Source organism: Gallus gallus, chromosome 1 (genome assembly GCF_016699485.2).
Source record: "Gallus gallus isolate bGalGal1 chromosome 1, bGalGal1.mat.broiler.GRCg7b, whole genome shotgun sequence".
NCBI classification, from domain to species: domain Eukaryota; kingdom Metazoa; phylum Chordata; class Aves; order Galliformes; family Phasianidae; genus Gallus; species Gallus gallus.
The window spans coordinates 79508757-79536352 of NC_052532.1; the positions used below are offsets into that span (position 1 = coordinate 79508757).

Consider the following 27596-nt stretch of genomic DNA (forward strand, 5'->3'; position numbering starts at 1 on the left):
AGGAGCAGAGCAGAATAGGGTCGGTCCCTCGTGTTCTTTTGTTATTTTCTGCATAAACGTTCACATCTATTTGTTGGCTTTCCCTCAGTGGTCGCAGGGCTGTGGATGAAGATGAAGAATCAGTAGAGGAGCGTCGGACTGTGCGCAGCATCTGGATGGCCGGAATGAAGGGCTTAACAGAAAGTGAAGCAGCTTCCCTCATTGTGGAGGAAGCCAGGGAACTTCTTCATCAGGACTTGGCAGCAATGGGAGTGCAGTGGAACCCAGAGTCTTTTCTTGAGACATCGTCTATGATCAGCAGTGAGTCAGAGATGGAAGACAGACTGCATAAGCCAGATGGAGAGCTATCTTCTGAATCTTCTGTGATGTTAAACAAAAAAGAGTGCAGAGTTCAGAATCACAAGGGCCTTGGCTCTCAGGCTGGAAACCTATCAAATATTAAAAAGGGATATAAAAGGCGACTAAGCAGTAGTACAGCAAGCTCTAGATTTGAGAGTGAAGTCATATACAGGAAACAGGCTCAAGCAGATGAAAGAAATGATGATACTGTGCACAGTGCTAGAAAACAGCCCAATATGAGCCGAGGCAATGAAAATGTGAAAGGAATTCTTAAGGTCGAAAACAAGGCAGATTCTGAAAGAGCAAGTCCAGAAGTCCATACTGAGCAAGGAAAGACACCAACGTTAGCAAAAATGTCTTCAGCCTCTAGGTTGTTAAGAAGTGAGGACACACGTTTAAACCAGACTAGGAACAAAAATACTTCTTCAAAACTGCAGAAGTCACTGCTTGAAGATTCAAGTATGGTTATCATGGACATTAAAAAACCTTCTGCTTTCCTCCCCAGCATTTCTAAAGGTAACTTATTTTCAGACCAAAACAATAAGGAATGTATAGAAGAAGTGTCTGCAACTCATAAGGTCTCAAATTCTGTACAAATGAGAGCAAATAATGTAGGGACAAAAGGTAAAATGGAGAGTATATTTACAGAACTTTCTAACTCCAATGAAGACATGCCTATGGAGAGAGCAGGTTTTCAGGCAACTGCTACATTACAGAGTATTCCACACATCAACAAGGAGACACATGATACTGTAGAAAGTCCAGTAATACCTTCTAGGGCTAGAATACAGAGAAATAAAACTACTGCTGATAAGCAGAATAAAATCAATAAAATGCAAACAGATGTGAGCTTTGCTGAGTTGAAGGTTGATAATCAGCATACTGCTCTAGATGCAGGTCATTGTAATGTAAACACTAACTGCTCTGGAAATGTGTGCGTCCATAAAGGCAGTAGGAAACAGAAATCTGTGTACTTTTGTCCTAGTGGTGATAAATTCTACCATGCTCAGATCCAGAATGGTGGTATAAATGGGAAAAAAATACCCAATGGAAAATTGTTACAAGATGAAGCACTACAAAAAGGCAACAGTCATCCTAAGGATTTTCTGAAAGACTCTCTAGTAAAATCCAAATCTATATGTGATGCAGATGATATTCAGAATGGTCCGTCCTCTCGTTTGATTTGTGTCTCTATGGACTTTGAAGATAGCTTCCAGTTGGATACTCAAACTGAGGGGATAATAAAACAGGAGGCAGCAGCTGAAATCACACGACAGCAGGGAATACAGGATCCAGAACTGTCAGTGGCACCTCAGCAGGAAATCTCCATGAATACAAGCACTTTGCAGGCTGGGAATGCTACTGGGGAAAGGCTAGATGCAACAGTAAGGAAACTAGGCTTATCGAGTATTATCACAACAAATAATGTTATGAAAAACACAGATCATCACTGCAGTAACAAAGTTTTAGAGTCTGGAGACCTTAGTGTACAGCCTGTAGCAAAAGAAATAGCATCTGTACCTGTCCTTAAAGGAAGTGACTACTCAGTGACCGATTCTCAGCTAAACATTTTTCTACAGTATTATCATACCCAAAATTCAGTGAAAGGGGAGAGTGCTTCTAACAGTCCCAATAAAGCAACCTGCCCTCTTGATAGGGAGCACTTTGTAGAAGATGAACACCATCCTGTCATGGAAACAAGCCTGAATACAAGTGATGGCTTGTTGTTTGATGATAGCTTCAGTAATGTCAGTGATCTTTCAGCTGTGAACATCATGGAAGCTGACAGAAAGGAACCTGAGGGGAGGCAGGGAGCTTCACTTCCTGCAGGTGGTCTTTTGCAGAACCTAAGGCCTGTTCAGAATAAATCTTATGTCAGTGACAATCGGAGGGAGCATGAGGATCCAGCACAGAATAATGATACATCTCTAGTATTCTCTGAACTCATAGCTGAAGTTTTAGATCATGCAAACTCCCCAACTTTTTTGGGAGATCTTCCTTGTACATCTCACAGTCAGTCTAAATTAAGAAACATGGAGATTTGTGAGAATGACTCCAATCCAAAGGATTTGGAAGTGGATCATGGTAAAAAGCTCCAGTGTAGCCAGCAAATGTTAGCTAAGAAAACCCATCCATTAGCATGGACCAACCACTCATTTGAACTGAGCCCAGGACTTCAGGATGTACTAGACAAATGGCCTAGTCCTTCAGGCACTGGACTTGCTCAAGTAAATGTAAGAAGCTCCTGTCTGAAAGAAAATCTAGCTGTTTCATTTGCTAATCAAGAGCCAGATGCAGTTTTTGAATTTGACCATCATCAGCTAGAGCCTTTGCCTAGTTGTCAGGATTTAAAAGACTGTTGCGAAGTTAAAGAAAACAAAACAAGAGACTTGGATATTCAGAAATCAGACTATGTAACACTTATGCTCAGGGGAAGCAACAGGACATCCTATCCTCCACCAGATAATTGCAATGGGTTTGTTCCTCCAACACCCCCCAAAGAACTTTTTCCAAAAAGTTCTGTATCTTTCTCTGAGAAATCTGCAAGGAAGAGACAGATTGCCAGCATGAATGAAGAGCAGCTAGTTCTGCCACAGCACAATTGCAAGACTGATGCAGAGCAACAGATAGTTGAGAGAGTAGCCTCAACTGAGGCTGATGAGATAGAAGATGATTCCACGATAGACAAAGACTTTTCACTGCAGCTGTCTCAGGATGTTTTTCCACTCACTCCCTCAAGTACTGAAGGGTTCACTATTGTTGATGTAGCAGGTGACAAAACACTTTTCCAGACTTTTCTTGCAGAATGGAAGGAGAAAAGCAGATTCTCCATCTCAGTGGCATGTGAAAGAAGAAAATGTCTTTTGTTAACCAAATCAACGATTGGTGGCAGATTCAAACAAGGTTAGTTCCATGTTTGTGAGCAACATGATGGCATCTTAAAGCTTAAAGCAGCAGTGATGAACGAAAGAATTTGAAAAAGGAGGAAAATTACTGACACTAATTGAATATTGTCAATCTCAGTAAAGCAAAGGAGATAAATGTTAGTAGAGAATGGGGAACTGGTGTCAGACTCTTAGATCTTTGGTGGTTGTAATGAGGTGTCAGCAGCTTGTCTGTATATGAAAACATCTAAAGGTACTTAACATTTCGTATCTAATTTTAAATGAATCTCTGTTGTGCGGTCCCTTTAACACACGTGTCTTTCTATGTCATAAATTTTAGTATGCTTTAAAATAAATAATGTATTTAACAGTAACCTCTAGGGATTGTTCAGGGCAGCAGTACTTGTGAGATCGCCTCTGAAGCAAATATTTCCCCATTTGCAAGATATTAATTTAGTAAGTTGTATCCATGTATGAAATTTAGGGTCAGTCTCTGGATCCTTGTAAATACTGTTTAATTTTTTTTCCCACAGAACCATGCATTTGCTGCAATTTGTTTGCTGCTGTATAAACATACTATTCCTTTAAAAACATAAGATGGAGTAGAGTTAGATTTTTTGCTATCATATAATAACAACAAAAAATATTTCTGTATGAAAATACAGTTTTGATGGACAAATCTGTAATGTTTTACAGAGTGAAAGGAGACAATGCAGTTCTGCCTGAACTTTTGAAGAGATTTCTAGGAAATTAGAGTTTTGCAGGAATTGGTGATTGTTTCTACGACAAGGGAAGAGAAACTGCTGTGTCCTAAACAATTTTTCCCCCCAGTGAGAAACACAGATATTTTCTCAATATAGATAGGAATAAAGGTGTATATTCACATTTAACAAATTTAAGCTCAGCTGTATGTATCTACATTTTCCAGAGCCAAACTCTCCTATTTTTATAGATGTCATTTTGTAATTATAACTTAAAAACTTCCCCTTTAGGAAATTCTCCCCGGAGGATGCAGGTCAAAGATGATGGATTTCCTATCCAACACTGTGAAGACACCCTGGTAGTTGGACTGGCAGTCTGTTGGGGTGGAAAAGATGCCTACTATATATCTTTGCAGCAGATGCAAGATCAGACTGGTATGTGAGCAGATAGGCTGTTCTACCAGGTGATTGGCATAGGCAAAGAACTGCTGCTTGTGTGGTGGACCACTTACATCTTGGCTTATTCCTGTGTTCTCTTTAGCTTACCTGCTTTTCTCTTTCAACCTCTTCTAGCTTTCACTCTTCAGAGCTTATCTGACACTAGAATAAAGCCCAATTTGCTCTTACGGCTACGTTTTGATTCCTGGTCCTTCTTATTTAGTAGTATAAACACAGCACATTTTTTGGGAGCCATGTCTAGTTTGAAAAAATAGATAAAGTCAGTATAGGTTTACTGTTATTTGTTCACTGTCCTACTGTACTTTTTGTGCTTTAGTTGATTGCAATCAAGATTTTCTCTCTTTTCTTATACATGGGTAAAATGTTAATTTTGTTTGTGTTTTCTACCTTAGAAATCTGTCCAAGTTTGGCACCACCACCACTGGACAAAAACCTATCTGTAACGGAGAGACTGCGTCATCTGCAGCTTTATCTGCAGGAGAAGCAGGAGCGCTCACTTGTCATGTATAACTTCATTCAGCACTATAAGACCCTGGTGATGGCTTGTGGCATCTCCTTGGAAGGAAGTTTTGAGGACCCAAAGGTTGGCAGGATTAAGAAGTTTAACTTGGGTAAAACACATAAATGGAAATGCAGGAGTACCTTCTGGTGCTTCTGTAGTTTAGATTTGAATATGAACATACATCGGGGGTTTTAGGGAAATTTTCTTCCAGTGGAAAATGTAGAACATTATTTAGAGGAGTTTTCATGCAATATATGCATTTGTGTTGCCTACAAGAGAAACGGGCCAGATTCAGTGTTATTTAACAAATTAGTATTTCATAACTGAATACTGAAGTGGAGAGGATAAGTTTAAACCTCACCTGTTCCGGTGGACAGGGCTGAGCTCTTGTCTTGTTGCTTATAAGAAGCTGGGGACTGAAATGTTGGAAGCATTTCTGGTCAGATTATTGAATCTGAGATCAGAAGATTTTGTTGCCAAAGAGTTTATCTGCTATGTGTATGGGCCACTCTACTACCACTATTTTCTTAAAACAATACAAAGTTTATATGTAATTTCAGAAGGTATGGATGCCATCTATAATTCAAATGAAACTCTGGAAAGAGTTAAAATGGCCTTCTTGTCCTTATTAGGAAAAGCTTTAAGAAGCACAGAAATTTCTAGTGTTGATATTTATATCTTACATCACGTGTGGGCTGAATAGCATCAAGGCAATATTAAAGCCTGCAGGTAAGTAGCAAAGCTGTTCAGCAGAAGAGCAAACTTAGCTCTTCATACTGATACGTGGCTTTGGGATAAAATTAAAGAGCAATAAAAGTAACACCTTTCCCCACACTGTTCTGTATATGAAAAAGAGTCATATTTGTTCATTGTAGCAATGTGGTGAGTATACACATACATACATACACATTCACACCCCCACACACCCCTACATATGTACGCATTTTCTATCCTCCGCTTGTGTGTCAGAGACACCGTAAAAGAAACCTCTGCTTCATCCTGTTTTGACACAACAATTTGAAATATAGCTATGAGCAGAATTGCTTTGAAAACAGTGGGAGGTATGAGGCTTACTGAGAATAAAATTTACCTCACAGTATTCTTTCTGCTGGTGCTGATATGCAGAAAATAGGAGAGCTCAGCTTGGCTTATAGATTCTAGATCAACAGCAAGTCCTGATTTTTACAAATTCAGTTTTCAGAGTAAACACATTTTGATCCTGGTTGTCATATTTAATTCCCTTTGTGTTAGGATGATATGAGTAAAACAATGAAGAGTAGTACCTTTAGATGTTTTAAGTTGAGAAAGGGTAAGAATTTCAAATGCACAGAACTAATTGTCAGTGAGAATAAAGTGTTTAAGTGACATGACCGCTTAAAAGTTTTATCTGAAATCATGTAACTTTTCCACAAATTATTCCAGTCTGCCTGACAAATGAAGAATGATCTGCACTATAGCCTTGCCTTAAACCCCAGCCAAGTATTAAGGTTGTATTATGATTAAAATGGAAAAAAAAGTCTCATGGAAGTCTCTCTTTTTAAGGTTGCATGTTGGCTGCTTGATTCTGGCTCTAAGGAATGTACCCTTCACAACATGGTGACTAACTTTCTACCCAATGAGCTACCTCTGCTAGAAGGGGTAGGCACTGGCCAGGGAGTGCAGAGCCTGGGGCTTAGCTCCAGTGAAGATCATTCTGGGCGGTACAGAGCAGCAATAGAGTCTGTGCTCATCTTCAACATCATGAACCAACTCCATAGTGAACTACGGAAGGAAAATCTGACAGGTAAATAGACCTCCTCTGCTTGAGGGCAGAGATAGGGTAGCTATGCTACCACGAAGTGAGTGATCAGTGGAGAACAGAGGAAGTTTGGGAGTTCTTATTCAAGTGCATTCTGTGGTAAAAATCTAATCTTTGACAAGAAAAGAGGGAACTTTCTTTGGAAATGCATCTGTTTTGCAAAAACAAATTAACCAGAGGAGAGTTTGGAGATTCATTATAGGATTTAAGATGTTTTTTTGTATCCCAAGTATCTGTTGGTTCCATTGGCTGAGAAACCCATCTGGGTAATAGTCTATTTAAAATCTCTGAATCAAAAGGATCCTTACCTCCCAGGTGAGTACCCTGGCTGCTCTGAGGGGACTTGTGGGTCTTTCTGTGTTTGTTCCCTCTATACACAGCTCTGGTGAGGCCACATCTAAAGTACTGTGTTCAATTTTGGGCCCCTCACTACAAAAAAGACATTGAGATGCTGGAGCGTGTCCCGAGAAGGGCACCGAAGCTATGAGAGGTCTGGAGCACAGGTCTTATGGAGAGCAGCTGAGGCAACTGGGATTGTTCAGTCTGGAGAAGAGGAGGCTCGGGGGAGACCTTATCTCTCACTGTAATTACCTGACAGGAGGTTGTGGGGATGTGGGGTCCAGCCTCTTTTCCCAGGAAACTAGTGATAAGATGAGAGGTAATGGCCTTAAGTTGCTCCAGGGGACGTTCAGTTTGGATATTAGAAAAAACGTCTTCTCAAAAAGAGTGGTCAATCTTTGGAACAGGTTGCCAAGGGAGGTTGTGGAGTTATCATCCCTAGGAGTTTGTAAGAACCGTGTAGATGTGGCTCTGAGTGACATAACTTAGTGGGCATGGTGGTGATGAGTTTATGGTCGGACTAGATCTTAGATGTCTTTTCCAACCTTAATGATTCTGATTCGTGCGAACCCTTGCCTTTCCTTATCACGAACAACTTATAAAATCTTCAGATATTCTCTGGTGAATAGTTCTTGCTCTTTAGCTTCCCCTTGTAGCTTCCTTTCTCTTATATGCACCTCATTAAACCTCATTTGTGATCCCATAGTGAGCAATTTAGCGCTCTTGCGCTAACAATTGCTACCTGTTTGTCCTTATCCAAAAACAAACACACACTAACTAAGAGCTTATACCTAGTGGTGGGCTTTGTCATTTTGTTTCCCCTAAATTGCACCCAGATCCCAGGATTAAGGTCCCTCCAGTCTCATTGAAACATTGTATTGCAAGTTTACCACATCATTTATAATTGTGACAACTAAACCTTAGAACATTTTTGAAAGATGTAGGTGGTGGAATGAAAGTGTATCCAGTTAGAAAGCTTTACATTAATCACATCCACAGTTTATAAAATGTTGATATCCAAGGAGATGTGTATTAGGAAAAAAACACTTTTGTGACAGAAGTTAACTTACCCACTTTTGTTATAAATGTTTTACTATGAAATATTCCAGAAGCAGAAGCATGTAAACTAGATCTATTAAAAGATCTCAGTGTGTCAGAGCACTTGGGTTTTTTAAAATCCAATGATTCCCCTGTTGCTTTTTTTTTTTACAATCATATGTGTTACAGTTGGTATGTTTTCAATGTTATAGAAGTTTTTCTTGACATTTGTTCTTACTCCAGATGTGTTTTCTAAAGTGGAGATGCCCAACCATTATTGCTTGGCTCTGCTGGAGCTGAATGGCATTGGTTTTAGCACAGCAGCATATGAAACCCAGAAACAGGTCATGCAAGCTAAACTAACTGAGATTGAGACCAAGGCTTATCAACTGGCAGGCCACAGTTTCTCCTTGACCAGCCCTGATGATGTTGCAGAGGTATGTGAGAGCTCGGATGGGAGGTGGAGTACTTTTCAGAAGATATCCTCAAGGTGTTTTAGCTTACAGTGAGGGAAAAACTCTCATAGGAAGATTTTGTATGAAGAAAAGACTGGTCAGAATTGATTTGTCTGTGCTAATTATGAGCTTGCTGCCTGCAAGGTCCTTTGCATCTTCTGCTTGATAGTGATCATTATGATTTCTGCTAACTTCTGCAGAATAAAGAAGGTAGAAATGAAGTGGAAATGATCTTGTTGTCTTTATAGGACCTGGCTCCTCATGAGGCATGAGATCATCTGCCAATCAAACAGCTTTTGGATTATTTTGGATTAATGGTGCAGGGCTAGAATAGCTTTGATGCAACAGCAGTATTTTACGTACATTAGATATGGAATCATGTGATCTGAACTAGCTGGGATGTTGCTTTTGTCCTTAACACAGGCATGAAAGAGAAGATGGTTTTACAAGTTTTGAAAGAATTGCAATCTGTTTTTAAGAATCTGAACATTTGTTGATAGAACTGATTCTTTTTTAAAAAGCCTGCGAAACAGATTTGGATTTAAATTAGATACTTTTATTTCTGAAGATCTTTACTTTCTGTTTTTTATGTGTGTTTCCTGTCATCCCAGGAGTAGATTAGAACTTCTATGCATGCATTTTTTTTCAGATTAGTTCTGTTTTAAACACTGATTTCTTGATGAGGGGCTTGTTATGGAAGTAACTAAAATTTGCAAACAGTGATCACTAAAAGAAGTTCCAGAAATATTCCACCCATGTTGAAAAGGCAGAAGTTTTGTTTTGTAGTGTTAGTGTGAGTTAGAACTCAAATAATGCTCAGCTCTGATTTTATTCTGCTTCGTGGAAAAGGGGAAGAAATATTTTTCTGTTCTCTGCTTGTTTTTCATACAGAAATCTTGTTTGAAATCATGTGAACTATTTTTTTTATAGATTAGTGGAGCTTCACCCTTCTTATTTTGTGGCAGCAAAACTTTTGTGCTAAATAAACCTGTGAGAATCTTCTATTCCCTTCTCCCAGCTGTGAAATGAAATGCAATAGCTGTGAAACACTGTGATGCTACATAGAATGGAAAGTGGAGAACTGTGTTGTATCGGTCAAGTAGTGAGAATGTACTTCATTTTCCAGTTTTTGGCGATTTGTCAGAAAAACTAATATTCTGTGGCCACCTCCTCCAGTGCCAATCTTGTTATGCTGGAGCCTGTTCTCCACTAACACTGCTTTTCTTCACTAATGTTCTTCCCACTTTTAGTCTTCTTAATTCTGTGTTTTATAACAGTTGGCTCTCAGCAGTAAACTCACTTATTGGATGGAGTTAATTACCTTTCCTAAAAGCATACATCTGAACTCAAACTTACAGTACTTAGAAAATGAGATTTTAGATTGCATTTTGTAGTTAATTAAAATAAGGAGAGATGACTTTGATAGCATAGATCTTTAATCAGCTTGTTAATTACTTGGAGCATTCCTGCTATCCTCTGGCTGAAATAAGCTCTTTAAGTGCTACATTCTCCTGGGATTAGCATGCAGAAACTGATCTGGGATGCTGTCCTTTTTCAGGTTTTGTTCCTAGAGTTGAAGTTGCCACAAAATGGAGATGTGAAAGTTCAAGGGAACAAGAAAACTCTGGGTTACACCAGAAGAACAAGTATTAAAGGAAACCGGGTTAGGTTGAGCAAGCAGTTCAGTACAACAAAGGTACAGTAAAGTCTGGTTCTAATCTGAAATTGACTGAAAAATTCCTATTTCACACATATACTGTTGGAGTTAGATATACTGATTTAGACAAAAGTAAACTTTTTCTTGCCTTTTACTCCTCCAGTTACCATTGGAAATTCAAATCTGGCTTCTCCTTTAGCATAGCTGTTAACTCCTAATCTTCTAAAGCCCAATTTTAGTGAGGACCTAACTCTCAATGGCAGGTTTCAATGAGAATAGTCAGGCAGAATTTGAATCAAGACCAAAATAGATAATGATTTCGTAAAGCCAGTAGTAAAAGTGTTTTTCAACATCAGCTTGAAAGACACTTAAATGTCGTGGTGATTAAATACAGTATTTTCCCTATCAGTTAGTGCCCAATCTATATTTGGTGCTTCACAGAATTTGTCTTCAGAATGGTGACCTTATGGCAAGTTGAATTTAGTATTTCCAAAGCTTGTATATATGCGAAGGTGATCAACATGCTGTCTAGCTGATAGATGTTGTGCAGCTGCATTAATGTCAACTTCAGCAAGCTAATAGGTACTCTTGTCAGACAAGTGATACCAGCTAACACCTATGTTCCCTGTTTTCAGTACTCATTAATGTGTTGTTGTTCTCTTACTTTCCCCTTGTTCAATGTAGTCAGTGACTGGAAAGCAAATATTGATCTTTGAAATTTAAGTGGCAGTGAAGAATGAAGTATTCTAGTGGTGGAAGAACAGAGAAGCAAAAGCAAAGTTAGGATTCCCTCCTTTTGTGACGTAAAAGGCAGAGACAGACTGCTGCATACAAAAAATGTTATACTGGAGAAATATTTGCATTACATTATCTTTTGATTTTAGTCCCTTCATCGCTAGTGATGAGCTTTGCCTTCCAAGGAGCATGGTCAAGGGCTTCATTTTATGTCTTCCTAGCATGAAGATAGGAGGCAATCATAGAATGGATTGAGTTGGAAGGAACCTTAAAAGTCATCTAGTTCCAACACTTAGCATGGTCAACCTCAGACAGGGAGACAAATATACAACTAAATGGAGGAGAAACATTAACACTATGAAAGAGGAGGCAACATAGAGGACTCATGGCAAGCGATACTTTTTTGCTCATTTCAGGTGACTTACTGCTTGGTGCAGACCAGTAATGGTGGATGAAAGAAGTCCAGGGAGTGGTCACTGCCTTACTTGGGTCTTATGGTGTTTTCATTGTTCAGGTGTAGGCGGTATAAGTAGAAGAGATATCCATTTGATTTACAGTCAGTGATACTGGAAGCTCACTGATGGAGATACTTCTTCCCACAAAGCTGCAAGACCTTTATAAATAAAGCTTTCAAGGCAATTAATTGCAACTGTGTTTCTCTCCACCAAGGATGTTTTGGAGAAATTAAAGCCACTTCACCCATTGCCAGGGCTCATACTGGAATGGAGAAGGATCAACAATGCCATTTCTAAAGTGGTGTTTCCACTACAGAGGGAAAAACGATTCAATTCTGCACTAGGAATGGAAAGGATATATCCAGTGTCACAGACACACACAGCTACAGGTAAAGAAATGTCTGCAAAATCCTTCCTTGTTATTGAATTTTGACAACTTTTCCGTGGGGAAAAGAGTAAAGAAATCAAGCCTGTGCTTTCTTTCAAACCAGATGAAAATACATAAATTTCTGTTTCACATTAATCTGTCCTGTAAGTCTAAATGTGTTAAAATATCAAGTTTACTCCAAAAGTTTTTATTATGTTGGCTCACAATGTCCAAGTTGGATGATGGCAGTATGGCAGTAGAGGCTGAACTTTCCCACCAATATTCCATTACATGTTGTTGCTGCATGACAGATGGCTGCAGAGGGGCAGTCTGAGGAAATGGTGTCTGACATGGAAGCATATATGAAGCAAGGGTATGTAAGTTGATTCCTCCATGTGGAAACAAATGGCATCCATTATCATTCATTGATGCTTGCTGAATGTTTATGGAGGCCAAACAGTGGATGTGAACATAGTGACTAAGTGGGTGGTGCATTTCAACAGTGGCAACAGTGACAGTGAGTCACCTCTGTTGGTGCAGATTTTTACATGCGTGGTATGCAGGTATCTTGTTCATCGATGATAAAAACACATAGCTAATTATGGTTACTATGTTGAAAAACACTGTTTTGTAGCTGAGAATTTTCTCTACCAAATAGTGTTACCGCACTCTTTGTATCTGTTGTAGTTTGAGTGGAAATAAATAGGAAGCATTACTTTTGGAGAGACCTACGCAGATGTGTTTGTTCTGTGAGAAGTATAATTTATTTCTTGTATATTATCTTGCAAATCTCCGACCCCAGAACAGGTTCTGGGTCTTGGGATTTCCTGTTAGCTGTAAGAAAATGATGCACAGGAACCACCTTAATTAGCATGAACTCGTTAATCATAAAATATTTTACTTTTTCTTCAGTTTTCTTTTTTTTTCTTTTCCCCAAAACACTTGGCAGTTGTGTTTTGCATGACAGTGCACATGTGTGTTCCCCTATTGGAGAGATTCCTTTTGGACTCTTACTTAATTATACCTTGTCTTCCTTCTCAGGTCGAGTAAGTTTCGCAGAGCCAAATATCCAGAATGTGCCAAGAGATTTTGAGATTGAAATGCCGATTGTAGTTGAAGAAAGCCCACCCTTCCGAACCCATGTTTATTCTCGTGCTGCTTCCAGGGTCAGGTAGGGAGGATCTTGGCAAAGCTTGTGTTTACTCCCCTGATCCTAATGTGGTTGAGTTGTGAAATTTCTTTTTTCTGACTTTGCCTGTGGCTGCTGTCATGTCAATGTGACTCATTTCTCAGTGTTTCCCTTACACTTTCAAGGGGAATAAATACCAAAAAAGCTTTATTCAGGGGAATAAATAAGAAAAAAGTCAGTGACATGTGGAAGATATAATAATACTGATAGCATGTGGCCTCATGTAGTTACTTACTTTTTATAGTCATTTATGAAACTCAGCAGTGATCAGACTAGTGTTATACATGCTACTGTTGGATGGAAAGCATGAGTCTGGAAAGTAACTAACTGGTTAGGATCTAGCTGTGCTAAAGAAGGGTGTGATATTGTGGAAGAAGTAGAAGAGAGGTCAGCCATTTTATGCTGTGCATCTCCCTGTGTCAGGGAACATGGATATACATATTTTTGTCCTTTGTTAGTAATTTCATGTGTGATAAAGTGTCTCCGTCAAAAACACCTAGGCTGCAAAGCAAGAGTTCTGAATCTATCTATTTTTTAATCCAAGAACCCTATTCACTGGCATGTAATGATGTCAAAATTAGAAGTGTGTGGAAGTCTAGTGAGCTACCAAAATGGACCTTTTTGGCAGCCAGCTAGTGAGCCCTGGGACTTCATACTTGGTGGTGGTATTTTGTCCTTTCAGTTTCTTTTCTTCTTCCACTCAGATTCTTGTCATGCATATGTCACCTGAGTGACTTTTTATCATCTTTGTCACAGAGGAAGATGTGGGAAGATGTGAGAACTTTCATAAATTTTCTAGCTTTTCTCTCTTTTCCTACAGTGTATGTTACATCCTTGTGCCTTGAGTACGTCATAGGAAGAGAACCCAGAAGTAACAGAGTCTTGTTCATGCCTCTTCTCTAGAGAAGAAACCAGACCTAGCCAGGGAGGCAGAATCATTATCTTGACAAACAGCACTGGCAGTGCTTGGGCTTGCAGCAGCTTAGCTGGACAGTTGCAGAGGGGGCTGGGTTCTGTAAGAGAAGTAGCTCATTGAAAAAATGGAGTCCTTGCTAAACTTTGAGAGAGGCCTGTTTTTTAGGCAAGTTACTACATTCCTTAGTTAAGTCATTGTGTTGGGAAGGTGCCCAGTCACAGACTGCTGTCACAAAAGAGACTGTCTTGTAGTCCAAATATGATAGGCCTCCTGAACTTGAGTCCAAACTGTCTGTTTTTCTTAGTAATTACCATGCTTGGCTCTCTTTTTCATCTTGCTGTAAGAATCTTCTGACTGAAGGAATGTAACTAAATTAGATAGTGATAAAAACCATTACTCATTTAAAGAGGTCGGGAACTTCTACTCAACAGCACCATACAACCTGTACGTTGTACCTCACCTTTACTTCTTTTGAAAAATTATTTCCATGATTTTTATGCAGTCCTTCATCTTGATCCCTACCATCTCTGGAAAGATAAGGAATAAGAAGAAAAGGGAGTGCCCAAGGGAAGAGCAGATGATGTCTTCCACACTTTGCTCTCCTGGAATTAGTGAGGATCTCAGAGTCCCTGACCCAAATCTCAAGGGTTTATAAAGGGCTTTGACTGGACTTCCAGTGAAGAACACAATTGACTGGCTGGCAGGCTGGTGGCCAATGGAAGGAGAGGTGTCACAGCTGTGCAATGTTTAGTTGGTGCACTGATGAATACAATTCCATCTGCAGCTGCAGATAGGCAGAAGGGTGGGACAAGGAAAGTGAAGCAAACCGTAAGAGAAAGAAAATAAGGTTGCCTTGGGGTCAATTTTTTGCTCAGTCCTTAGTGAGGAAATGTGCTATATGTCATAAGCATGTCATCTGCAACTTCTGCTCTGTTTTTACAGGCATACCTCTGTGTGTGTACGCTCATGGTGCTGGGGTGGGGGGAGCCCTTTCTTTATCGGCAGTCAGGTAGCATAGATGTTCCGCTTAAGAGAACAACGCTAAGAGAAGATCTGGCACTCAGGCTGGAGTACTGAAATTTCAAGATTCCTGTGGGGCTCCTCTGCTTTGTTTCTGGAATGCATCTATCACAGATCTGGAGCTTTTCATCTTACGTGTTTTGGAGTGAAATCACCCAACTTCCGAACTGAACCCTGAATATAGTAGGAATAATTACCTCTAAATCTGCTCAGAGTCAGTAAATGCATTCGGTTGTGCATATGGCCTCTGTCTAATTCTCCCACAGTCAAATTCTTTATGGACTGGGGAATTGAGGCTACTGTCTTGTTTGCATTCATGGCTTTTTTGTGGCAAAAAATGATTATGCATCTTTCAGCATTTTAGAGATCAGTGAAGAAAAGTGATTCTTTGTCTCCACAGAGGTAGAAAGCATTCCAGTGTCTTGCCTAGTGGTGTAAATACTTGGACTGCAGACAGAACTGAAAGAAGAGGAATCCCATTTTTTGTTAGCATGCGGCATGCCTTTGTTCCCTTCCCAGGTAACACTCAGATCCTGCTCTGTGCAAGCTATTTGTTAAGAATGTAGTTAGCAAAAAATCGTAGATCTAATGAAGAGTTAAGAAATGGTAATAGTACATATTTGAGTAGCCTTCTTGGGAAACAAATGCAGTTGTTATCATACTCTCAAAATTACTCACAGGAAGGCTGTAAAGGAGAATATTTCAACTCAGTAAAATATTCTAATGTTATAATTCAAATGTTCACACCTTCATTCCCTCTTTAACAATATATATTTTGTAAGGAGTTATGTTTACAGAGCTCTTAATACACCAATTGCACTCTATCTATAGAGCTCTTAATACACACTGTACCTAGTGTTCTTTATTCTAATGTCTGTTTTCACATTGCCTGCCCTGTCTCAGTACAATCCTGCTGGTCTGATCTCTGTGTTTGGCATTCCCGTCAGGTGCTAGATTTGTACACAAGCACCTGGACAGATAACTGTCTGGGTACATTTGATGTATTTTATATTTTATTAGGTTTGATTTTATTTCTACTGCTGACTGGTAGAACTTTTACCAGGTGCAGAAATGATTCCTAAAGGTATTCGCAAAAAAAAAAACCCAGAGTCTGAAGTTGCATAGAAATAGCTGTATGTAACTTTCACAGCAGAAGGTGCAACTACCTAAGAAGCATCAGTCCTTTTCACCGTGGTTAGCCTCTGTGAGATTAGCTGCAAATGAAAGAAAGTTCTGTGGTTTAGTAGCATGTGCCCACATGGGCATAAACAATGTCAACAGTCAAGAAGATGCAATTCAGAACTTCTGTTTCTCAGGAGATGGAGAGTTGTGTGGTTGGAATGTTGTTGGAGTAATATATAAAATAATGATTTGTCCTAATTTGTTGACTTCAGGTGGTTTTATCTTGGCTGCTGATTATTGTCAGCTTGAATTGAGGATCCTTGCACATTTCTCTCGTGACTGTCGACTCATTGAAGCCTTTAACAAGGGTGCCGATGTCTTTAAGAGCATCGCAGCAGAATGGAAGATGATTGATTCTGAAGCTGTTGGAGACAGCACCAGGCAACAAGCTAAGCAGGTATATTTCAGGAAAAAAAAATAATCATCAGCTTTCTGGGCAGAAAGGTGTGGTGTTCAAAACATTGGGAGTCACAGTAATATGATTTGCAGTTTGAATTTGGCTGTGGCTGTTCAATAACTGCTTTGTAAGTCCTCCTGCTTTCAGTTAGTTTCAGCTGGAGCTGTCTGAGTTTTAGGGGATAAGGGTGGAGAAATGAATGGAGAATAAATGGCTGCACTTAGAGATGGTCTCTCTTCCTGAATCCTTGCCCTTGTTACGGTACACTTGTCTTCCAGTGAATCACATTTTGTTTTGGCTTGTTTTTCTCTGCATGGCTCACCACACTGTTATGGTTCTTTGCCCTGTCCTCTGGCAGATTTGCTATGGAATCATCTATGGAATAGGAGCAAAATCTTTGGGTGAGCAGATGGGCATTGATGACAACAAAGCTGCCAATTACATCGAATCCTTCAAATCAAGATACACAGGTTAGGATAAGACTATTTGGGAGCTTTTGTTTTTTGTTTTGTTGGTTGTTTTTCTGTTTTTAAATCCCTGCACTCCGTGTCTCTTCAAATCCTAAATTTGTCTTTGCTCTCCCACTACTCCTTTTTTTTTTTTTTTTTTTTAGGCTTTTCATTGTGCAGAAGTCCAGTGTTTGAACAGAGCAGTTTGGTACTCCATAACGTTTTACTCCGTACTCGTGTTTTATTTGTCCTGAGAACACCATTTTCTGGTTACTACATTTATCAGCCGAGGATTAATTTTAAGGGTCTCAACTTTATGAATGAGAAACACTCTTTTCTTTATTAAAACATACAGTTTTAAGGGATGTGTAATGTGATTTCAGATCACATTTATAATTTTTAAATATAACTAGTAATGTCTTCTGTTTTTGTCTTCTGATTTCATTGAATTTTAAACTGACCTGCTTATAACTATTACGTTCTTATCCAGTTGTTCAGAGTAATTCTTCCATACTTAGAAATGCAGCAATGTCTTTTTACAAAGCAGCACATTAATTTTTAGGAAAGCTATAGATAGAGTAGGGCTACAAACAAAAAATGAATGGAGGGCAAATGGGAGGTGGCACAGCTATCTCTAATCATAAAACTTAGAAATGAACAAGAAAGGTATGTTTTCAAGGTTCGGGGTTTGTTTCTTTAGGAGACAAATGCTGAGTCTTCAATAATTTCTGGATAGTCTGTCCTTCAAAGATCATTAGAAATGACTTCATGTGTCCTTCCCCTCCCAATATATGTGCAATTGCACAAACTTTACAATGTACAAGGACCATAAATTGTAATTTCAATTCCTATGAATTTTCACTTCTGTACATTGCTGTTGTTAAATTACATACCTAATTGATTGACTAATGCTGCCAGTCTTGATCTTGAATAGCTCCTTTTATGTTTTGTATTTTGAAAACCTTGGTAAGTAACTGAAGTTAACTTTTTCCAGTTCGACACAGTTGTTACCTGAACTTGCAATGAAAGGGGCTCTTCTGTGTCTCATCTTTCTTTGACCCAAGTTTCTTTTTAACAGCTTTGATGGATTGACTCCTTCCTTTGCAGAGCACATGTGGGTGAGCTTTTCATCCTAGAATCTGAAGTGACAGTCTGAAGTAAGCCAACCTGAGTCATCAAGGGCTCTGACTTCTGCTTTCAACTTACCCTCTTTCTGCCGCTTATCTTTCCAGTGTTGCTCCAGGTCCTGACCTCTCCATTACCAATAGTATGTGTATGATCCTCTGTGCCTGGCCACTGTGCAGAAATTACTTCCTATCTCCTTAGGCACAGCCAGATATCCTGACACTTCGTGTTCTGTTCCACCTCATAAGCGTTTAAAAGTTTCCCAGCAGGGCTTGAGAATAGGCTGAAAGAGTGATCGTGTGCTTTTGTCTCCTTCACTGACAGGGTCTAAAGAAAATGTAAAATGTGCTGCTTGAGCTTCCCAGACAGCCTTCATTTACCCCAGTGAGGAATCAGTGTGAAGCATCCATTGTCTTAGTCAACTTCATCAACTTGTCTTAATGAAGACTTTCTCTTCCTTTTACAGGTATTCAGAAATTCTTGAAGGAGACAGTAAGTAACTGCAGAAGAGATGGGTTTGTGCAGACCATACTGGGAAGACGGAGATACCTGCCATCTATCAGAGATTCAAATCCCTACATTAAAGCTCACGTAAGTTGGTTGCAGTACTTTCTCCTTTTTTGGTGTTAAATTTCTCCAGATTATCCATAACTGTGTTCTAGAGGGTCTGTGAGCCATTTCGATTGTGACCTTCCACTTGTCACTTACTTCATTGTTCCCCCAGTTCTTCTGCAAATAACAAAGCTTTTGTCATGATCTGTTTGACGTAAGTCTTCTGTGACTGGGTGTGCAGCTGTCATCACTGTGCCTCACTTCAGAACTCCCACGTTGGAGAAGGAGTGAGTAATTTATTGATATAAGTGGACATGATTTTAAAAAGCCTCCACATTGTGATGCATTTTAACTCTTCAGGCTGTGCTGTTCCCACTCAGCAGTCTTCACCCGTTACGTGCTTTCAGCAATTGAAGAAAGGGGATTTAAAGTCCAGCATTTTAGGGTATTTGTTCCTTTTATTATGTATTCTCAAAGGAAAATTGCCGTGATTTGTTAGATAAATATTTAGTTTGTGTGTGCCTACACATTGGCCTTATTTTTTTCAAGGTCGTTTTGGACACATCTGTCACAGGCTCTGTACTTCACTAAGAGTGATTGACTTCCTGCAGAGGTGTTGACATTTCAGTGGGGAGGAAGCATTGCACTTCTCAGTAGGAAGCTGAGTCAGGTTGTGTGGAATTAAAGACTTGAGTGGAACAAGAAGAGCATGTGGGAGTTTGTACTTCAGGTAGTTGAAAGTGAAACCAGGAGATGTTTAAAACTTTTTTTTTGAGATTATTCTGTTCAACTTTGATTTATTCTTTAAAATCTTATTGAAGACCTAGTAATGAATTATCTTCACTTTCATTTCAGCTTCCTCATTACTTTTTTCATATATCTCAGTTCTAAGCCAAGAGACAGAGAAGAACTTCTGAATACACTTTTCTTGTCTGAGGAGGGGACTGGTGGAGTTTCCTTCTGTAGAAAACCTGCCTTTGTGTGATAGTGCAGTTTGGTGTGGCTTTGCACAGCAGTTAGGGGCTGGTATAGTAAAACTGATCATTATCCACTACTGACAGTTTTGAAGATAGGCACGGTACTTGGATTATCTGGGAGAATTTCCTAGCCCTCATGAAAGCCCATAACCATGTGTACCATCCTTCTTCCTCCTCTGGCATGTGACTTTTCAGGTTATTGCCTCTGATACCAACAATGCATTTTACATGTGTGGATATACTGCTCTTCTCAGTCAGCTGGAGAAGTACTGTGCAAGAGCTTAGTCTATAATGTCTCAGACAGATATATTGAACTCTGGAGGTTTTACTGTGCCTGGACTTGGCCATATATTTATTATTTTTTAATGAAGTACATGTGGCATTTATTTTTTGGGTGGGTTTTGAGAAAAAGTATTTTTGTTTAGGCAGAGCGCCAGGCTGTGAACACAACTGTGCAGGGATCTGCTGCTGACATTGTCAAAACAGCCACTGTGAACATTCAGAGACGCCTGGAAGCTCTCTCTTCTGTGAACAAGTCCCATGGACATCTGGAGAACTCATTCCAGAGAGATAAGACAGGTATACTCACCTCTTCCTTGCACTCTAAAGTAAAACTTTTGGTGATAGTAATGAGAAAAAAATAGTGCCTGTAAAATCTTTGGGGCTTTGTCTTAGATGGGGGGCAATTTTTATTTCCTGACAGTAGTAAGAATGTGCTTAACAGGCAAAGGAGTTGTAAGAAATGAGAGAGAATGTCTGTTCAACAGACATAGTAAAGAAAATGTTGTGATCATATTAGAAACCCCATTTTGCCTCAAAGTAGATGTTACAAATTCTGTTGCTGCTACAGATCTGTTGAAAAGTATGAAGAAGAAACCAAGCAGATATAGAGGCTTCAAAAGCTGTGAAAAGATATTTGTGGAACTAGAATTTGTTCCACTCTATGTATATATATTTCTTCTGTTAGAATTAAGTTCAGAATTCACTGACCTTTGATGTAGAGAGGCTCCATGATGGTGGTATAATGAAGCAATTATCAGCATAAATTTCTTCTGTCTGCAGACAGCAAAGCTGTGCTGGGGTACTCATTCCCAGGGGAGTGCAATGAAGATTTTCTATGCATAATGTAGACAATGTTTTGTTCATCAATCATATATTTTCAGAAAGAAATAAGGGACAGAATGCTATGTTTCATTGATAGCTCTGTGCTTCAGCCTGAAGCATGAAGCTGTCTTAATATGAATAATGATTTTTGAACATGAGAAGGAAAACTAAATAATTAATTCTCAAACCTCTCAAAATCTGAAGGAGCTTTGTTTTAGGGAGGCAAATTACAGAGGTTTGCTATGGACAGTCGGCATGCAACTACAGCAGCTTACCTCTCCAGAGGCAGAAACTGGCAGTCTTTGGCCACCAGGGAGAGTAAATAGGAGGGAGAGTAGATTCCTTTGAGACAGTTTTTGCTCCTTCATAACACAAGCTACTTCTAGAACTTGAAAGAATTCCCTTTGAGCAAGTTGTAGGTGTCTCTCCCTTCAGAGATGCATGCTGTGTCATGTGACTTCTTGAAGCAGCAGTGTTGAGTGTGAGGTTTATGTGAGGAATGTGCACTGAAACCCTTACTGTAGTTGTGAACTGCAGTCCTCCTTTAGCTAACCTGCAGAACGAATAACTTTTGAGTGTGTATGTGTTTGGATTTTTGTTTGTTTGCATTCAACTTTTGCCATGGAATTGTTTATTCTCTCTTACTTTTGTCGAGTAAGGATCGTGGAATCATGGAATGGCTCGGGTTGGAAGGGACCCCAAGGATCATCAAATTCTGACCTCCCCACCACAGGCAGGGCTACCAATCTCCAAATCTGGTACTAGACCAGGTTGCCCAGGGCCCCATCCAACCTGGTCTTAAACACCTCTAGGGATGGAGCATCCACAGCCTCTCTGAGCAGCCTGTTCCAGCACCTCACCACTCTCTCTGTGAAGAATTTCCCCTATGTCTAATCTAAACCTTCCCTCCTTGAGCTTAAAATCATTCCCCCTTGTCCTATCGCTATCTATCTGAGTAAAAAGTTGATTCCCCTCCTTTTAATCCCCTGTTACATACTGGAAGGCTGCATTGAGGTCTCCTCACACTTTTCCAGTCTGGACAAGCCTGGAGAAGCTCCCTCAGCCTGTCTTCGTAGAATAGGTGCTCCAGCCCTCTGATCATCTTTGTGGCCCTCCTGCGCACCCTCTCCAACAAGATCCACATCTTTCCTGTATTGGGAGCCCCAGACCTGGATGCAGTACTCCAGATGGGGCCTCACAAGGGCAGAGTAGAGAGGGACAGTCACCTACCTCCCTGTCCCTGCTGGCCACTCCTCTTCTCATGGAGCCCAGGATAACATTGGCCTTCCAAGCTGCTGGCTCATGTTCAGTTTTTCATTCACCAGAACCCCCAGGTCCTTCTCTGCAGGGCAACTCTCAAGGAGTTCTTCTCCCAGTCTGAATACATATCTGGGATTACTCCTACGGAAGTGCAAAACCTTGCACTTTGCTATGTTGAACCTCATTTGGTTCACAAGGGTCTACCTTTTCAGTTTGCTGAGGTCCCTCTGAATGGCATCCCTTCCTTCTAATGTGTCAACCGCACTACACAGCTTCTTGTCTTTGGCAACCTTGCTGAGGGTGTACTTGAACCTGTAAGGGGTCCATGAGGAGCCTATATTTTTTTTTGTCAGCTGATTACCAGCTAATTCAAAAACTGCTTTTTTAATTTTTATTATCATTTTTAATCAGAAGTAATGGCTACAGTTTCAGATAACTGCATTTAGGAGGAGATTACTGTGTTTTTAAACTAGCCATTAAAATGATTTTGGGAAAAAACAGGATCCTAATTCGTTGCCAGAGAGAACATTATAGACAATTTCTGATTAAACTTAACATGATTTTGTTTAAAAGTTACTTTTAAAGCAGATGGTTCAGGAGACCCAACTGTCTCTTGTTTCTGTTCCGATTCACATCTTTACAAATTAAGGCTGAAATGTTTGTATTTAAAATGCTTTTCATTTTACATTTTTTGCCTCAGTAGGTGTACAAATATTGATAAGATAGAAAAGTTTTCTGGTTTTATCCATCAGCATGGGATTTTTCATTTGTTCTTTTTCTTAGCATTAGCAATGTGTGAAGGTTTTTTGGTTACAAAGCCATGCTTTTGTTTGGTGGTATCTAACAAACCGTGCTCTTTCTTCACCTATGTAGGAAGGCTGTCAAGGAAGAGAAACAGAGAGATGTTGCATCCCATCAGTGGAGGTTTCTTTATCCTTCAGCTCCATGATGAGCTCCTCTATGAAGTTGCAGAAGATGATGTGATCCAGGTAGAGCTGTGCAGTTGTTTTTTTTTAGCTATCTACAGCATTACAATGTTTAAACGAGCCTTAATTGAGATGGATCTTCTCTTGATGTGTGCTAAAGGGCCTGCGAAAGAAATGTTAAATTGGTTGAAAAATTACATTTATATTCGTGATTCCTTTACTTTCAGACTTGAACCATCCCTGTGACTGAAGTTCATAACTTCTTTTCCAGTGCCTGTTGGAGCAGTTCTTCCAGTTTCTCCTCAAGACATGAGTGAAATAGCTTAGTACTATTGATAGCTGCAGGGGGAAGTATTCCTTATTTGGAAATTCCCTGAGTTTGGATGTATTTTTGCCTCTCTCCTTATTCTCTTTGTCTTCTGCTGCCTAACTCAGTGCATGTGTTCATACCACTGTAGTGTGTATCCTATGCAGGGAAAGGAGATCTCTGCATTTGGTACTGTTTCCTCATTCGCCCCATACCCATCTTTCTGGCAATATTGTTAGGGATAGCAGTATAATAGATACAGTGAATGTGCTGCATGGATTTAAGGTACTTTGCATGTCCATAAATGTCTCTGTATGCTCTTCTCCTGTGCAGGAGCTCCTGTGCCTGTGCTTTCTGGTGTCTGACAACTCTCAGCAGTAAGCCTCTCAGCTGTGTGCTGGCAGCGAAGTGTTTGCCCAAGTGCTGAGCACAAATCCAGGAAGGCTCCCAGGATGTGCTCCCACATCTCTGGGGTGTCCTCCCATTTTGTTCTGCCCATATGCATTCCAAATGACAGAAGACCACATCCCACTGGCAAGCAGAAACAGCAGCAGTGATGGGTCTGAGCAATATTTTTCAATTTTCTTAAAACAAAGTGTTTAATATTTTTCTCTTGAATCCCAGATTCTGTTTGTTTTATAAGCTCCAATCAGACATCTGCTTCTTCAGTCCAGGCAGGCTGTCACAGACATGAAAATGCTCCTAATTTACATTTTGTAGAGAACTGAAATCTCTCTAGGTTTTATAGGTTTTAGAATATAGGTTTTAACTTCTTTAGACACTGAATTCAAGCTACCACAATATCCTCAGAAGAACTGGGGCCATGTGCAAGGATTTTCATATTATTTATTTATACTTACTTACTGTTTTATATTTTTTCAGGAACAGCCTTTAGTTCCAGGGCAATTATTAGTAGTTTCTGATTTCTGAAGGAAATTAGAGAATTGATTATCTGGGCAATCAAATAGAACAGTGCATGTACCCAAGGCATATTTCCCAGACTTCCCATTTGTGTTACAGATGGTGCTTGCAAGTTTTTCAAGGATTTCCTTCTACTGAAACAACATGGTACTTCCTATCCTTTCATTTAATTGTTTGTAGGGCCAGAAAGGGCCTTCTTTGTGATAATACTGCCTGCTCTCCATTCAAATGCACCATTAGAATTGTCCTCTAGTGGAAAGATACAGGTTGGGAAGGATCTCTTTAAATCCACCCCACTCAAGCCCTGACTCAAAATAGGGTCTGAATTAATAAGTCCTTTTCATAGAGTCACAGAGTCATATAACCATTGTGGTTGGAGAAGTCCACTAAGATTATCTGCTCCAACCATCAATCCATCACCTCCATGCCCACTAAACACCTTTTAGTAAAAAGTGAGCATAACTTGGTTGCTGTGTTGGAGACGTTTTCATCTTGCTGGCACCAAAGTTTTATTGCACTGTAAGTCATGTGTCTCTTGGCTGCAGTAGTAATTTGTATTCAGACAAGTTAGTGTGGTCACATGCTTGATGCTGGCTCCGGCTTACTTTCAGCTGCAAAAATGCACAGAGGACGACTAAAAATATCTTCGCATATATCTAGTAGCGTATGTTGCAGTCAACAGAATATCCCTGCAAATAGTTTGGGAGAGAAACAATGCAAGTGATCCTCTGGTTTTCATTTGCAGTCTCTCTGAGCTATCCTGCCTCTCTTAGAAGACCAAATTGGGGTAATGGCTGTTTTTTCTTGAGCTAAAGGTATGAAAAATACGAGATATCAAGGCTTTTATAGTCTGTGCAGAATGACAAAGTGGAAGGAGGGAGCTTTCAGAGCTCATCACAACAGCAACATGGTGAGAATATTACCAAAATGGGAGAAAGTGGCTCAACCTCCAACCTGTTGTGCCTGTTTCAGCAAGGAGGAGTCAGGAAGGAATATTAAATTGTGGGCTAGATTGGGAATCAAAGGCTAGGTGCTTTCTAGATGTTTTTTAACCACCTACTTGATCCCAGCATCATTGTTTTTATGTATACAAGTTGGACAGTATTTTTACAAGTGTGTTTTAGCTGGCCATTGAGAACACTGGAAGTGGCGATGCTTGTTTAATGTACAGGAAATTCAGAGCCCAAAGTCCCCCAAGTCAGGGTTGGTGCATGACCAGTCTCATCCCATCAGCTTTCCCAGGGGCCCCATGCAGGTTCTTGCATCTTTGCAGCTGTCTTTTGTAGACTGACAGCCCCTGCTGTAAAGGCAGCGGTGCTGTCCCGTGTTCCTCACTGGGTGGGTGGGCTGGGCCTGTTGCTGTTTTCAGAGTGCTCCCTCTGTAGGGTTCACATTTCTTTTGAAGTACTGCTCCTAACTCCTAATCAAGGCTGCAGTGCTTTTCAGTAGAGTGGAAAAATTGATCCGTGTGTCAAACAAGCAACATTTTCTTTTTCCATATCCCAGAACTGTCTTTGCTTTCTTTCTCACAACAGTATGCCTTACTTAGGCTCTGTTCAGCTTTTAATTTCTGATAACGTCTTTTTTTTCTTCTCCTCCATGGATGGTTATTTTTCATCCTATTTTTGAACAGGAGATTATTTCTACCCTAGTTTTCTGTTCTACTTCCCCATTCTCTGTACTTGTCTGTACTGAATTACGTACTATTTCAAAGGCTTTTTCTAGGTTATCAAGAACATTATGAAATATGGTAAGTAAGGGTGTAGATTTTGTAAGACAGATCTCCCTCTGCTTCTTAATGCTGTTGTAAGCATATGTGCTATGATCTTCTCAGCATCCCTTCTCCCTTTCCCAGCAAAATTTCTATGATTCTATGAAAGTCTTATGGGGTAATTTCTCCTGCTGGCACCTGTGAGGAGTGGAAAGCTCTGAAGGGTTGGATACTGTGGACAGCTCCCACAGACACAGCAGTCTCTGGCTGAGATGTGACTCAATCATTTCAAATCTGCTTCTTACTCAACTGTGGTTCATGGGGTGTGTGTGGATGAGAAGATTCACTCATAGAAGCAAACAGGACAGGCTGGGCTCCATGCGGGCCTTTGGTCCAGGACAGCTATTTACTGTGGGGAAATTGCCTAGTCTCACAGTCCAGGAAGTCCAGAGCAGGAAATATCTTCTGGGCCCCCAGTAGTGTACCTAAATGAAGATTTTCTTAGAAACATCTTTGAAGGGCAGCAAGTTGGAGTTGCCACAGCGAAACTGAGGGCAAATCTATATGGTTTCTATCATCTGTATTTCCCAGCAGTCCATAGTGTTTGTTTCACAGGTTGTCTCTCACACTGAAAGGAGGAGGAACACAGCTCTTCAGCTCTTTGGTTTATTTTTTGTGTGTGTGTGTGTGTGTGTTTTGCTTTCTGTACACTGCTGTTTTTAGAGCAGACTCTGTGAATTGCCCAGTTATGCAGCTAAAGCATTCAACGGGAATTTACTTATGCTTTTTTTTTTAAAGTAATTTTAAATAATGTAAAACCCAACTAAGCTTCCCAAGTCTGTAACACATAAAATGTTATTTGTTTCAAACAGCTTCCCAGTTCACAAATCCTAATCAGGATTAAAATGTTACCTTACATTTCCATCAGTGGGAAGTCAGTGCCAGTGAATGCATGGAAGATCTTCAGATGCCCAACCACCACAGCTACTAACAGAAAGAGCACTAAGCTGCTGTGTTTTGGGTTCCTACACAGTGCTGCAAAACTCAATGTGTGTTTTCTTGCAGGTCGCTCAGATTGTCAAGCATGAGATGGAAAATGCTGTCAAACTCTCAGTGAAACTGAATGTTAAAGTGAAAATTGGACCTAGCTGGGGAGAGCTGCAGGACCTGGAGCTGTAGATGTGAAATGTGGTTTTCTTCTTTTTGGAAGACACCATGAACCGCTCAGGGCACGGCCCAGGACACCAGCAGGCAGCAGCAAGCCTCCTGCTTGTGTTTCTGTGGTCATCACTGTGAACTATCTTCTGAACTGGGTTGTGGAAGCTGCTATGAATTTACCATGTTGAGTCTTCCAAAGGTCAGATGGTGCTGAGACATGTTTATGGAACTGTGGAAATTATTAATTGCTAAAAGCACAGTATTAGTATTTAAGTTAGTTGTTCTTGTAATTTAAAACAAAGCCTAATGAATTTATTGCATATGAAATGAACTAGATTATTTAATTAAAACAAAGATTATTTTGAAGTTTTTATGTGTAATTGTGTACAGGACAAAAAAATAAAATACCACTATGTTTGTACTTTACCACTGAATTTCACAGCCATCCACTGGGAGCATTCTGCAGTGGTTTCTGCAGCTGACGTTGAAGTGCAGAGGTGACTTCCAGCTGGCTGCATTTCTCATGGAGCAGCTGTGCAGTGCTCACATTGAATGCAACTGGGGGACAGTGTTAGAACTCTTGTAACTAACAAAATCTCCAGCCAAAGCCTTCATTTTAAATAATGAAGAAAAATGAAGAAAAACATCTCAGCCTGGTGAGTTCAGGTGCTC

General features: G+C 40.0%; 1 protein-coding gene across 3 annotated transcripts in view; it reads left to right on the plus strand.

Moving 5' to 3' along the window:
- Positions 1-27350, plus strand: part of POLQ (DNA polymerase theta) — a 56855-nt gene extending 29505 nt beyond the window's left edge. The window contains exons 16-30 of one of the 3 annotated variants that reach the window (XM_416549.8): positions 89-3243; positions 4217-4360; positions 4777-4967; positions 6429-6669; positions 8305-8498; positions 10075-10212; positions 11578-11752; positions 12772-12901; positions 15256-15374; positions 16250-16434; positions 16793-16904; positions 18475-18599; positions 19963-20116; positions 22775-22890; positions 26832-27350. In XM_416549.8, the coding sequence (XP_416549.6) occupies positions 89-3243; positions 4217-4360; positions 4777-4967; positions 6429-6669; positions 8305-8498; positions 10075-10212; positions 11578-11752; positions 12772-12901; positions 15256-15374; positions 16250-16434; positions 16793-16904; positions 18475-18599; positions 19963-20116; positions 22775-22890; positions 26832-26945 (5293 nt within the window). In that variant the 3' untranslated portion in view covers positions 26946-27350. Of the gene's footprint in view, positions 1-88; positions 3244-4216; positions 4361-4776; positions 4968-6428; positions 6670-8304; positions 8499-10074; positions 10213-11577; positions 11753-12771; positions 12902-15255; positions 15375-16249; positions 16435-16792; positions 16905-18474; positions 18600-19962; positions 20117-22774; positions 22891-26831 lie in introns of those variants that run through there. The other 2 variants (XM_040707131.2, XM_040707137.2) reach the window with 2 other exon arrangements.
- Positions 27351-27596: the final 246 nt, after the last annotated feature.